Consider the following 14,097-nt stretch of genomic DNA (forward strand, 5'->3'; position numbering starts at 1 on the left):
ACCCCTTGCTTGCACCACCTCCAGCTGCATTCAACAGCCTGGGCCCAGGCAGCCTCTCCCTGCATGCCCCCTTCCCCCAGTGGCACAAGAGAGGGGAAAGGGCTTTGCAGGAGCTTCTGCTTCCTCCTTGGGTTTTCTCTTCTGTTGGCTCTTTTGTTTGGTTTTCCTCTTTGTTTTCCTCTTTGTTCCATTTCAGTATGACTCTGGGGGGGGGGGGAGGGGTTGTTTGTTTAAACACACAAACTTCCCTTTCTCCTGGAAGGCCAAAAAATGCTCTCCAGAACTTCACATCCTTAAGGCGTCACGAGTTTACTAGGTCAGGATCCACACGTGGGCAGCTTATTTGACAGACCTCCTCCTCTTCATCATCATCATCATCTTCCTCCTCCTGCCTCTCTCTTCTCTCCAGAGCCTCGTGGCTGGCTGGGCTCTAGGTGGAGTGCAGGGGGATGACGAATTTGCAGCCAAAAGGGGAGTGGTAGTTGATGCCCACCTCTTGAAAGACCTTCTGGGGGATGCCAATGTCACAGAGGTACAGGCGCCCTGCTCTCTCGCCCAGGGGCAGGGGCAGGCCCAAGGCCAGCGACCACTTGGCCTCGATGCCCTGCTCCAGCTCGTTGATGGGAGGGTCTATGCTGAGGACAGGTGCCCTGTTCTGGTTGGCCCAGTCCACCACTGCTTTGTACCACGGCTGATCCCTCAGGAAGGCATTCTCGTGACAATCCAGGCAGTTGATCACCAGGTCCACGGGGGTGTCGGGCAGATCTGAAAGGCAGGGACACCACTGAGTGCTCAGCACCAGGCTGAAGGCTTGGTGCCTCCCCCTCTCCTTGCAGGGCCTCACTGGATCCAGCCTGCCCTCACCTGCTGCTAACTGCTGCCAAAGACACCCACACTGACTTCTAAAAGCTCTCCAGAGCTCTGGAGAGTGTTCATAGAATCACTGAACTGTCAGGGCTGGAAGGGAGCTCAAGGCTCAGCCAGCCCCAACCCCCCTGCCATGGGCAGGGACACCTCACACCACAGCAGGTTGCTCACAGCCACAGCCAGCCTGGCTGCAAACACCTCCAGGCAGGAGGCTTCCACCACCTCCCTGGGCAACCTGTGCCAGGCTCTCACCACCCTCCTGGGGAACAACTTCTTCCTCACATCCAATCTGAATCTCCCCACTTCTAGTGCTGCTCCATCCCCCCCAGTCCTATCCCTCCCTGACACCCTCAAAAGTCCCTCCCCACTCTTCTTGGAGCCCCCTGCAGATCCTGGAAGGCCACAAGGTGGTCTCCTCAGAGCCTTCTCTTCTGTCCTTGATAGGAAATCTTTTCTCATCTTCTAGAAGAGAGGAGCAGCTCAGCCAGCACAGGGCAAGCCCCTCACCACCCCACAAACCAACCTATTTCCCAACCTTGTTTCTCCCAGGCAGCTGAAAGAAGCCAGGGTGGGAAACACTGCTGGTGAGCCACCAAAGGGCAGCCAGCTCTCAGAGGAGATGGAGCCCCAGCCTGTGCTGGGCCACACCAAGAGATGTGAATGGGGACAGCTGCTGGGACTGGTCCAGCAAAGCTGTCTGCCTGGGTGGAAGCAGCAGCTGGCTGCCCATCGAGTGGCAGCTCTGATGTGCTGGCCAAGGCAGGGCCTTGTCCCCAGAGAAGGGCTGCTCTGTCTCCCGGCCAGACGGCAGCTCTTCCGCATCCCTCCAGCCAGGAAACAGCTGCACGGCACAACCCCTGCGCGGCGCAGCCCCTCCCGGCCGCTGCCGTCCCTCCGGCCTGCGGAGCCGCCACTAGGTGGTGCCAGCAGACCGGGCAGGCAGCAGGGAGAACAGAGGCTCGAAGAATGGAAGGGACCTGAAAGCTCATCCAGTTCCAACCCCCTGCCACGGGCAGGGACACCTCCCACCAGCCCAATTTGCTCGAGGCCTTACCCAACCTGGCCTTGAACACCTCCAGGCAGGGGGCAGCCACAGCCTCCCCGGGCAACCTGTGCCAGTGCCTCCCCAGCCTCACTGGGAAGAATTTCTTCATCTTCAGTCTCAATCTGCCCTCTTCCAGCTCAAAGCTGCTGCCCTTCATCCTATCACTACAAGCCCTGATCAGAAGTCCCTTCCTAGCTTTCTTGCAGCCTCCTTCAGTTACTGGGAGGCTGCTCTGAGGTCTCCCTGGAGCCTTTCCCTTCTCCAGCCTGAACAGCTCCAGCTCCCCCAGCCTGCCCCCAGCGAGGAGGTTCTCCAGCCCTGTGGTCATCTTGGTGGCCTGCTCAGGACCTGCTCCAGCAGCTCGACTTCCCTCCAGCACACACCTGCTAAACATTGGATTTTTCTAACCCTTTTTGAATACTGCTTCTCACTCTGCTCTTACCACTGCCAAGATGATCCAAGACTCTGCCACATTCTGAACTCCAGTGGAGGAGAGGAAAAAAGAGAGACACCGAAACCAGCAGCAGAGCACAGGGCTGCGGCGAGGAGCGGCTCTGCCCCTCGGGGCCTTACCTTTGACACTGGACACCTGCTGGCCTTGTGTCTTGCTGAAGAGGTTCAGCTCGTTGGTGATGGACTCCAGCATCTTGACAAAGTTGGGGAGGAAGAGGATGACCTGGACGTCGTGGTTGGAGAGGTGCCGCCCGCAGCTGATGCCCTGCGCCCCCTTCACGTGGGGGCCGCACAGCAGGGCGACCGTGGGCCGCTGGTGCACGTTCTTGGGGTTCAGCCTGAAAGAAACACAGCAGCAGGGGGCTGCTGATCAACTCCCAGAACCTCTCCCCCCTTCTTCCTGCCAGAGGAAAGACAGCAGCCAGATGCAAGCTGCCAGGTGCTCTGCAAGCCTTCCGCTGCCTCTGCCGCGGGCAGCCACATCCTCCGCAGCGCTGCCCCTCCTCAGCTGCTCTGCTCCCGGCTGCCCTGCAAGCCCTCCTCACACCTGCAGCAGGGAGCATGAGGTTTAGGAGCCCTCACTCCCAGGAGGGCATTGAGGGGCTGGAGTGGGCCCAGAGGAGGGCAACCAAGCTGGGGAAGGGTCTGGAGAACAGGGTTGGGGAGGAGCAGCTGAGGGAGCTGGGGGTGTTCAGCCCGAAGAAAAGGAGGCTGAGGGAGACCTCACTGCTCTCTGCAGCTCCCTGAGAGGAGGCTGGAGCCAGGTGGGGGTTGGTCCCTTCTAAGGTGATAGAACAAGAGGCAATGGCCTGAAATTGTGCCATGGGAGGTTGAGGTTGGAGATTAGGAAAAGTTTCCTCACTGCAGGAGTGGTCAGGGATTGGCACAGGCAGCCCAGGGAGGTGGTGGAGGCACCGTCCCTGGAGGTGTGCCAGAGACCTGTGGCCATGGCACGTGAGGACATGGTTTAGTGGCCAGGGTGGGGTTGGGTCAGTGGCTGGACTCCACCTTGGTGGTCTTTTCCAAGCAAAAGAATTCAGCAAGGTCCCAATCTGTCTTGGTTCATCACCAAGCAAGCCCAGCTCTGCTGCAGCATCACTTTCCAGAGGCTTTCTTCTCTCTGCCCCTCTGACTTGAGCAGAGAGCTAACTACACCAACTTGAAGCATGGGGTGAGTGACCCCTGTCAGCACAGCTGCAGCTCAGAAAGGAAGGGGAGACCAAATCCTTTCTACTGCCTAAGCCTCATCAGCTGCAAAATAAATACCAGGGACAGACAGCAGGGTTGAGTGCACCCTCAGTCAGCACATCTGCAGGTGGCACCAAGCTGTGTGGTGCAGTTGATGTGCCTGAGGGACAGGATCCCTCCAGAGGGATCTGGACCAGCTCAAGAACTGGGTCTGTGTGAACCTCAGGAGGCTCAGCAATGCCAAGTGCAAGGTGGTGCACATGGGGCAGGGTAACCCCTGGCATCAGCACAGGCTGGAAAGCAGCCCTGAGGAGGACTTGGGGGTGCTAGGGGATGAAAAACGACATGAGCTGGCACTAAGCACTGCCAGCCCAGCCCCAGCCACGTCCTGGGCTGATTCCGGGCAGCAGGGGCAGCAGGGGCAGCAGGGGCAGCAGGGGCAGCAGGGGCAGCAGGGGCAGCAGGGGCAGCAGGGGCAGCAGGGGCAGCAGGGGCAGCAGGGGCAGCAGGGGCAGCAGGGGCAGCAGGGGCAGCAGGGGCAGCAGGGGCAGCAGGGGCAGCAGGGGCAGCAGGGGCAGCAGGGGCAGCAGGGGCAGCAGGGGCAGCAGGGGCAGCAGGGGCAGCAGGGGCAGCAGGGGCAGCAGGGGCAGCTCTGCTGAGGCCTCCCTGCAGCGCTGGGGCCAGCTCTGGAGTCCACAACACAGACAGAGACCTGTTGGAGCAGGGCCAGAGGAGGCCACAGCAGTGAGGAGAAAAATCTGGGAGACAGAAGCCAAAGAGCAGCCCTCAGTGAGTCACTGATCCAGGACAGGACCTGCAGCCAGCCCCTTCCTAGAGAGGGGACCAAAGCAGCCTGGCTGGGGAGCCCTGCTCCAAGCCCTCCTCCTGCTTCAGCAAGCCTGAGCCTCCCACTTGTGCTCAGGCTCCTTTGGAGTCTGGCTGACAGAGGAGCTGGGGCAGAGCTTTACCTGTTGGGTCCCCCAAGGAGGCTGAGGGCCATCTGGCTGGCACACACTCCTGTCATCTCCAGCCTCCTCTCCAGAGTCAGCCCATGCTTCTCTGCCACCGACAGCAGCTTCTTGTGGAGCTCGTAGGACACGCTCGGGACAACCAGCCCGGAGTCTGGGGGCAGAGAGAGGGGAGGGAGAACCAGCTGTGAGCAGAAGACCTCTCCAGAGGCTGGCCTGGGCTTAGATGACAGCACTTGGACAGAATGGCAGGGAGGTGGTTTAGTAGCTGTCAAGCTGTTTGCTTAACACAGTAACCCAACTGCCTTCTGAGAGCATCAATGGAAGCCAACCTCCTGCATCACAGGAACCTTCCTCTGAGGGAAGCAGAGGCAGCTGAAGACAGCTGCTGGCCTTCAAAGAACAGGTGGCCACCAAAATCCAGCAGGCAGCTTCAGAAACACAGGCACTGAGAAGGCCTTTTCCACTCCACTCAGCACTGCTGGGGCCACACCTTGAGTCCTGGGGTCAGTTTTGGCCTCCTTGCTCCAAGAAGGACATTGAGAGGGTGAAGCAGGGCCACAGAAGGGCAACAAGTTGGGGAAGGGTCTGGAGAACAGGGCTGGGGAGGAGCAGCTGAGGGAGCTGGGGGTGTTCAGCCTGGAGGAGGCTGAGAGGAGACTTCACTGCTCTCTACAACTCCCTGAAAGGAGGCTGGAGCCAGGTGGGGGTCGGTCTCTTCTCTGAAGGAAGAAGTGACAGGATGGGAGGAAATGGCCTCAAGTAGCAGCAGGGGAGGTTTAGGTTGGACATTAGAAGAAACTTCTTCACTTGAAAGGGTTCTCAAACACTGGCAGAGGCTGCCCAGGGAGGTGATTGCATCCCCATCCCTGGAGGTGTTTCAGAGAGGCAGAGATGTGGTGCTGGGGGACCTGGCTTAGCAGCAGCCTTGGCAGAGTCAGAGAATGGTTGGACTTGACCTTCAAGGTCTTTTCCAGCTGAAGCAATTCTGTGACCAAACTCCCTCTTGACCACCTCCAGGCCACCAGTGCTTTGACTCCCACCCCTTCCCAAAGGCATTTCACTGCTCCTAATCACTGTGAAAAGCAGAAGGGCAGCTGTGACTTCATTCCCCACAGCTGGGACACACTGACCAGCCCAAACCTACAGCCCCCCACCCCCACTTCTCCCAACCAAGCAACCAGCCAAGCTGTCCCCCAAGCTGAGCTGTGGCCTGCCAGAAGAGCTGGCCTCTGCCACAGAAGCTGAGCCATGACACTCTGAAGCAGCAGGGCTATGAGGTGGCTGAAAGAATAAAGAAACAGGCTGTAGGGGGGGGAAAAAAAGACAGAAACCCCTTGTCAGACATTGCTGCCAGCCTGCTCTGCCAGCCAGGAAACACTCCAGCAGGAGGATGGAGGGAAAACAAACAAAGAGAGGCTTTGTGAAGTGGTGAGAACAGTGCCCTGCAGCTGGCAGCCACACCATCCTTCCCCCTGGCTTCAGCAGCAGCCTTGCCTGCCACCAGCAGGTAAGGGAAACACTGCACTGGGGGATTCTGCAGCTTTTCCTCCTCCAAGCAGGCTGAGCTGGCACTGTCCTGGTAGAAACAGACCTGGCACTAACATCTGTGAGCTCTGCTGGCAATAAACACAGAGGAAGAGGACAGACGAAGAGGACAGACCAGACCAGGTTGGAAGAGACTTCGAGATCATTGCATCCAACCTATCACCCAACACCATCTAATCAACTCCAGCAAGGCACCAAGCAACCCATCCAGGCTCCTCCTAAACACCTCCAGTGATGGTGACTCCACCACCTCCCTGGGCAGCACAGCCCAATGGGCAATCTCTCTTTCTGTGAAGAACTTCTTCCTAACATCCAGCCTAAACTTCCCTGGTGCAGCTTGAGACTGTGTCCTCTTGTTCTGGTGCTGCTTGCCTGGGAGAAGAGACCAACCCCCACCTGGCTACAGCCTCCCTTCAGCTTCAGAGCAATAAGGTCTCCCCTGAGCCTCCTCTTCTCCAGGCTAAGCAACCCCAACTCCCTCAGCCTCTCCTCACAGGGCTGTGCTCCAGACCCCTCCCCAGCTTTGTTGCCCTTCTCTGGACATCTTCCAGCAGCTCAACCTCCTTCCTAAACTGAGGGGCCCAGAACTGGACACAGGATTCAAGGTGTGGCCTAACCAGTGCAGTGTACAGGGGCAGAATGACCTCCCTGCTCCTGCTGGCCACACTGTTCCTGATGCAGGCCAGGATGCCCTTGGCCCTCTTGGCCCCCTGGGCACACTGCAGGCTCATGCTGAGGGAGCCACAGCAGTTTCTTGGTGCTGTGTGGAGTAGAGAAGTACAAGGGAAGGAGAAACCTTGGTGGGGAGAGAAGTGCCAAATGCCAGTGAGGGGAGAACCCTGAGCATCTTCAGCCACCTAAATCAGCCTCCTCATTCCAACTGCTCTCTGCACACAGAGGAAGGCAGCTGGAGGTGCTCTCTGCAGCTCCCTGAAAGGAGGCTGGGGCCAAGGGGAGGGTCAGTCTCTTCTCCCTAGGGACAGGCTCAGCCCTGGTGAGACCCCACCTGGAGTACTGTGTCCAGTTCTGGAGCCCCTATGACAAGAGGGATCTGGAGGTGCTGGAAGGTGTCCAGAGCAGGGCCACAAGGATGATCAGAGGGCTGGAGCTGCTCTGCTGTGAGGACAGACTGAAGGAGTTGGGGCTCTTCAGTCTGGAGAAGAGAAGGATCCCAGGTGACCTCATTGTGGCCTTCCAGTATCTGAAGGGGGCTACAGGAAGGCTGGGGAGGGACTGCTCAGGATCTCAGGGAGTGATAGGACTAGGGGGAATGGAATGAAGCTGGAGGTGGGGAGGAAGTTCTTCCCCATGAGAGTGGTGAAGCCCTGGCATGGGTTGTCCAGGGAGGTGGTTGAGGCCCTGTCCCTGGAGGTGTTTAAGCCCAGGCTGGCTGAAGTTCTGGCCAGCCTGATCTAGTGTGGGGTGTCCCTGCCCATGGCAGGGGGGTTGGAGCTAGATGATCCTTGTGGTCCCTTCCAACCCTGACTGATACTATGATACAAGAGGAAATGGCCTCAAGTTGCAGCAGGGGAGGTTTGGGTTGGATGCTGGGGAAAATGTCTTCACCAAAAGAGTGGCCAAGCCCTGGGAGAGGCTGCCCAAGGAGGCAGTGGAGTCACCATCCCTGAAGGGTTTCCAAAGCAGGGTAGAGGGTGGTGCTGAGGGCTGTGCTTTAGCAAGAGCCTTGGCAGTGCTGAGTTAACAGTTGGACTCAATGACCTTAAAGGTCTTTGCCAGCCTAAACAACTCTACCATTCCCCAAAGCAGCTCTGATAGCTGAGCCCCTTTGCTCCACAGCTGAGAATCTGCCCCTGGGAGAGCTCTTCTTCCCCCAAAACATTCTCCTGCAAGGCCTGGCTGCCCTTAACTGCCTTGCAGCTAAGGAGCAGCAGAGCTGAATTCCCTCCCAGCATGGGATGGCCACAGAGCTGGAGCACAGCTGCCAGCAAGGGAAGCTCCCAGCAGCTTCTGTCCCCAGCATTCCCAAGCCCTGCCCTCAGCTGAACAAGCAGTCCCAGCACAGCCAGGCTGAGCAAGGCCCCTGAATTTACTCCTCCAGGCAGAGGAGGTGCAGAGGAGTCTGTTCCCACGACTCTAAAAGGTGCAGGACTCCCACCAGCTGCCCTGCCTCTGAACTGGGGCAGAAGAGCAGCCACCTGGGTGCTCAGACTGCCTGTGCTGACTGGAAAGAGTGGTGGGAAGATGACACAGCCCAGAGGAAATGCTCTGCAGCAACAGGAGCTCAGAGGGGAACCACCACAGCGTGCACATCCACTGGGAGAGGAAACCAAACAGCTCCTCATGGGCTTGGGCCCTTCTGCAGGGCAGAAGCACACAGCAAGGAGCAGCTGTGGCAAGCAGGGGCCACCTGCCACTGAGCACAGCAGCACCTCTTGCAGTGGTGAGGAGTCACTGCCACCCTTCCCCAGGGTGGCCCAGTCCCAAAGCAGTGAAGTCAAGCAAGTTTTGTCACAGAGCCACACAATGCCTGGGGTTGGAAGGGACCCACAAAGGTCATCTTGTCCAACCCAACCCCTGGTGGCCAGCAGGGGCATCTTTAACATCTTTGGGCTTGGACTCAATCTCCAGAGGTCCCTTCTAACCCCTAACATCCTGTGATAGAGCAGGTTGCTCAGGGCCCCATCAAGCCTGGCCTTGAATCATAGAGCTGTCAGGGCTGGAAGGGAGCTCAAGGCTCAGCCAGTCCCAACCCCCTGCCATGGGCAGGGACACCTCACACCACAGCAGGTTGCTCACAGCCACCTCCAGCCTGGCTGCAAACACCTCCAGGCAGGAGGCTTCCACCACCTCCCTGGGCAACCTGTGCCAGGCTCTCACCACCCTCCTGGGCAACAACTTCTTCCTCACATCCAAGCTGAATCTCCCCACTTCTAGTGCTGCTCCATCCCCCCAGCCCTATCTCTCCCTGACACCCTCCAAAGTCCCTCCCCAGCTTGCTTGGAGCCCCCTGCAGATCCTGGAAGGCCACCAGAAGGTCTCCTCAGAGCCTTCTCTTCTCCAGACTGAACAGCCCTAACTCCCTCAGCCTGTCCTCACAGCAGAGCAGCTCCAGCCCTCTGCTCATCCTCAGGGCCCTTCTCTGGGCACCCTCCAGCCCCTCCAGATGATGTCTGCAGGGAAGGGGTCACCACCACCACCTCTCTCTTTTCTTCATCTGGAGGTTTTTCCAAGGCAAAAGGGAAGAAAATGCGTGGGAAGAGAAGCAGCTGAACCCTTCTGGCCTTCCCTTCTGACCTCCCCAGCTATTGATCCAGCCCCAGAGGGCCCAAGCATGCCCCAAGCACCTGGCCTCGCATGCTAAGCGCCAATTACACTCCCTCAGCTCACGGTCCCTCATCACAGGCAGCACAGAGGCAAGCAGGCACCTTATCAGAGTCCCTTCAGACTCCTGATAGCAGCTGCTGAGGGTTGGGAGTCAGAAGGACTCAGAGGCCTAAGGCTGTGGCAGCAGGCAGGCACCTGCCCAGGCTCCCAGCCCTGCCTCCCCAGTCACGCAAGCCTGCGCTCCCGCCCGGCCCTGCTCCTGTTGTTCAAGCTTGAGGGAGGACCTGGAATGAGTGACCCGAGGTCAGGAGCTCTCCCAAACGCTTTGCTGGGACTCAGCCTCTGCCAAGCTGAAGCAGGGGGGCTCCCAAGCTGGACTTTGGGGCCTTCTGCCTGCAAATTCCCTGCTTACCTTTCTGCTGAAGCCCCCTCCCAGACTAGCACAGAATCGTCTCAGCTGGAAAAGGCCTTCAAGGCCACCAAGGCTGAGCCCTCAGCACCACAGCTCTGCAACCCCTCCAGGGATGGGGATGCAGCCACCTCCCTGGGCAGCCTTACCCAGGCCTTAACCACTCTGGCAGGGAAAAAAAAAGTTTCCCTAATGTCCAACCTAAACCTGCCCAGGTGCAACCTGAAGCTCTTTCCTCTCATCCTGTTATTTCTTACCTGGCTCCAACCTCCCTCCAGGGAGTTGTAGAGAGCGATGAGGTCTCCCCCCCCACCCTCCTTTCCCCCAGGCTAAGCAACTCCAGTTCCCTCAGCTGCTCTCCCCCAGCTTTGCTGCCCTTCTCTGGGCCCACTCCAGTACCTCAATGTTCTTCCTGGAGCCAAGGGCCCAAGACTGAGCCCAACACAGCTGAGCACAACAGGGCAGGCACTTGCAGGGAGCCAGGAGGCCTCTTGTACTCCAGATTAAACAACCCACAGCATCACAGAATCACCAAGGCTGGAAGAGACCTCAAAGATCACCAAGTCCAACCTGTCACCACAGACCTCATGACTAAACCACAGCACCAAGTGCCACATCCAATCCCCTCTTGAACATCTCCAGGGATGGGGACTCCACCACCTCCCTGGGCAGCACATCTCTCAGTGAAGAACTTTCTCCTCACCTCCAGCCTAACCTTCCCCTGGCACAGCTTGAGACTGTGTCCTCTTGTTCTGGTGCTGGTTGCTAGAGAGAAGAGACCAACCCCCACCTGGCTACAACCTCCCTTCAGGTAGTTGTAGAGGGCAATGAGGTCTTTTCCAACCTTGTTGATTCTATGATTCTATGTCTGATGCCACCCCTGAGCCTCCTCTTCTCCAGGCTAAACAACCTCAGCCTCTCCTCACAGGGCTGTGCTCAAGGCCTCTCCCCAGCCTTGTTGCCCTTCTCTGGACACCTTCAAGTCTCTCAATGTCCTTCCTAAGCTGAGGGGCCCAGAACTGGACACAGGATTCAAGGTGTGGCCTAACCAGTGCTGAGCACAGGGCACAATGACTTCCCTGCTCCTGCTCCAGTCCCCTCAGCACCAGGCACCTACCCAATTGAGCACAACTCCTACCAGCACCTTCCCCACAAGCACTGAGACCTTTCCCCAGCAAGTCAGCCCCCAGGTAACCAGCATGGAGACAGCAGCTCGGTGCCCAGGGGGTTAACAGAAAGGGGGTTACTGGGAGGCAGGAGCTGAACTTTCATTGAGCATGCCAAGGCTTACACTTTGTCCTAATTGCTGCCTCTGAAGGGCAGGCTGAGATGCCAGGAGAACTTCCCTTCTTCACACTCACTCACGCAAGGCCCAACCAGTCAGACCTGCTTATCACCACCAGGCTGGGGGAGTTAAACAAACTCTGGCAGCAAGTGCTGGAGCAGGGGAGGTGCAAACCCCAGGAACAATGAGAGTGCTGCAGCAGAACTGAGTCCCTGCCAGCCCTAATTATGTTTGGGTTGGACACTGCAGCTTTTATTGTTCAGTAATGAAGGCAATAAAATTAATTAGCCCAGGCCTTTGAATATTAAATAAATGTATTTTACAGCTGCTTGGAACAACAACAACAACAAAGGCAGAGAGAGAGAGAGCCCTTGAATAGGCTTGTGACACGCAGGGGGGTGCTGCTGCAGCCTGGTGTGTTTGAGGCACTCTGTCCTGGGCACTACAGCTGGGCCCAAGGTCACTCCTCCAGCTTCATTATGCACTGGCAGATAGGGGCTGGTAGGGTTCAAGCACCCTGTGCCAGCAGGAGTGCTGAGCTAGCCCTCAACAAGTGAAGAAGAGAAGAGTTTTCCTGCAGGGGGACACTGCTGTCAGAAGCCCAAATGCCTCCTGTGCTTGCAGCTGCAGGGGAAGAAAAGTGAAGCTGGCTACTGGAGTAGCTCAGGCTCAGCCTCGCTCTTCCTCCTGCAGCTCTCCAGCAGTGAGGTCTCTGCCCTCAGCCTCCTCCTCTCCAGGCTAAACAACCCCAGCTCCCTCTGCAGGAGTGTGGCTGAGAGAAGCAGCTTCTCCATAACCACTTCCAGTTCTGGGCCCCTCAGTTTAGGAAGGAGGTTGACTTGCTTGGAGAAGGGCAACAAAGTTGGTGAGGGGTTTGGAACACAGCCCTGTGAGGAGAGGCTGAGGGAGCTGGGGTTGCTTAGCCTGGAGAGGAGGAGACTCAGGGGTGACCTTATTGCTCTCTACAACCACCTGAAGGGGGGTTGTAGACAGGCAGAGGTTGGTCTCTTCTCCCAGGCACCCAGCACCAGAACAAGAGGACACAGTCTCAGGCTGTGCCAGGGGAGGTTCAGGCTGGAGGTCAGGAGGAAGTTTTACACAGAGAGAGTGATTGCCCATTGGAATGGGCTGCCTGGGGAGGTGGTGGAATCACCATCACTGGAGGTGTTCAGGAGGAGACTTGATGGGGTGCTTGGTGCCATGGATTAGTTGATTAGGTGGTGTTGGATGATAGGTTGGACTCGATGATCTTGACGGTCTCTTCCAACCTGGTTTATTCTATTCTATTCTATTTAGCCCTTTCCCTCAATCACTTCCTCAAGAACCACAGAATGGTTTGGAAGAGACCTCTGAGGATCATCCAGTCCAAGCCTCCCTGCAGCCAGCAGGGGCAGCCTCACCTAGATCAGGCTACCCAGAGCCCTGGCAAGTCTCACTTTGAGTATCTCCAGGGATGGGGCCTCAGCCACCTCCCTGGGCAGCCTGTTCCACCACCCTCATGGGGCAGAATTTGTTATAGTAGTATCATAGTATCAGCCAGAGTTGGAAGGGACCACAAGGATCATCCAGTTCCAACCCCCCTGCCATGGGCAGGGACACCCCACACTAGATCAGCCGTCCCAGAGCCTCAGCCAGCCTGGGCTTAAACACCTCCAGGGACAGGGCCCCAACCACCTCCCTGCACAACCCATTCCAGGGCTTCACCACTCTCATGGGGAAGAACTTCCTCCTCACCTCCAGCCTGAATTTCCCTACCTCCAGCTTCATTCCATTCCCCCTAGTCCTATCACTCCCTGAGATCCTGAGCAGTCCCTCCCCAGCCTTCCTGTAGGCCCCCTTCAGATCCTGGAAGGCCACAATGAGGCCACCTCAGAGCCTTCTCTTCTCCAGACTGAACAGCCCCAACTCCCTCAGTCTGTCCTCACAGGAGAGCTGCTCCAGCCCTCTGCTTGTTCCTAATATCCAATCCAAATCTCTTCTGCTCTAGGTTGAAGCCACTGCCCCTCGTCCTGTCCCTGCAGGCCTTTGCTAACAGCCTCTCTCCATCCTGGCAGGTTGCTGTTAGGTCTCCTTGGAGCCTTCTCTTCTCCAGGCTGCACACCCCCAGCTCCCTCAGCCTGCCCTCCATAGCAGAGGTGCTCCAGCCCCCTGATCATTTAACCCCCAGGCAAGCTGCAGGAGCAGAGGAGATGGAACCAGCCTGAAAGCTGTTCAGGAGTTAAGATCCTCAGCGTTCCTTCAGCAAGGAATTCCAGCTCCCACAGCCACCTCATGAGCTCAGACTCTAAGCCTTGTCCCCTCCAGGCTGCTGGGACACTACCTGCTGGCTTTGGCTGGTTGCAAACCTGGAGCCAGCTGCTTGCAGACTCAGCAAAACCCCACAAACAGGAAGGATTTCCCTTCCCTCCCCACCTCTCTCCACCACCTTAAGGGCTGGATTTTGGGGGGAGGGTTCCTCATCATTAGTCTTTTAATGAAGGCAAATTCTCTGCCAGTTCTGGCTGACCTTCCCCTCTCAGCTTCTCCCAGCACAATTCCCTCCAGCTGAGAAAAAAAACAAACCCACCACAAGCCCAACAAACCCTACCCCCCTAACCCCTCATCCCAGGGACAAAAGAGACTCTGCCCCAGGACTGCTTTGTTTTCTCCTGGGGTTGGATCAAGTGAACTTCATTTGCACCCGACTCAGAGATCCCAGGAACCCTTCACACACTCAGCACAGACAATCACTGCCAGGCAGCCAGCCACAGCCTGAAGAGCTAAAAGCTACAGAGGGTAGAAAAGTCAGTCAAGGACATGGCACAGCAGAAAAAAACCAAGTCAAAGCCGCACTGTGGGCATCACCCTCCCAGGGCAGGCTCAGGGGAGTCTGGCAGTCAGAGGCCAGCACATGAACTCTGCCTGCTGCATCCCTTCACTCCCAGGTGCCACATTTGCCCCTTGGGATGGGCTGCCCAGGGAGGTGGTGGAATCACCATCACTGGAGGTGTTCAGGAAGAGACTGGATGGGGTGCTTGGTGCCTTGGGTTAGTTGATTAGATGGGGTTGG

At 57.6% G+C, this 14,097-nt stretch overlaps 1 protein-coding gene across 1 annotated transcript in view; it reads right to left on the reverse strand.

Annotated features, from left to right (window-relative positions):
* Positions 1–293: 293 nt before the first annotated feature.
* Positions 294–14,097, reverse strand: part of EDC3 (enhancer of mRNA decapping 3) — a 38,722-nt gene continuing 24,918 nt past the window's right edge. Inside the window, exons 5-7 of the mRNA XM_068144223.1 lie at positions 4,522–4,675; positions 2,486–2,703; positions 294–765 (exon numbers count right to left, since the gene is read on the reverse strand). Of these exons, the coding sequence (XP_068000324.1) occupies positions 431–765; positions 2,486–2,703; positions 4,522–4,675 (707 nt within the window). The 3' untranslated portion in view covers positions 294–430. The remainder of the gene's footprint in view (positions 766–2,485; positions 2,704–4,521; positions 4,676–14,097) is intronic.

The sequence above is a fragment of the Melanerpes formicivorus genome, unplaced genomic scaffold (assembly GCF_026170545.1).
Source record: "Melanerpes formicivorus ecotype bairdi unplaced genomic scaffold, bMelFor1.0.p_v2 SCAF_10, whole genome shotgun sequence".
Taxonomy (NCBI): Eukaryota; Metazoa; Chordata; class Aves; order Piciformes; family Picidae; genus Melanerpes; species Melanerpes formicivorus.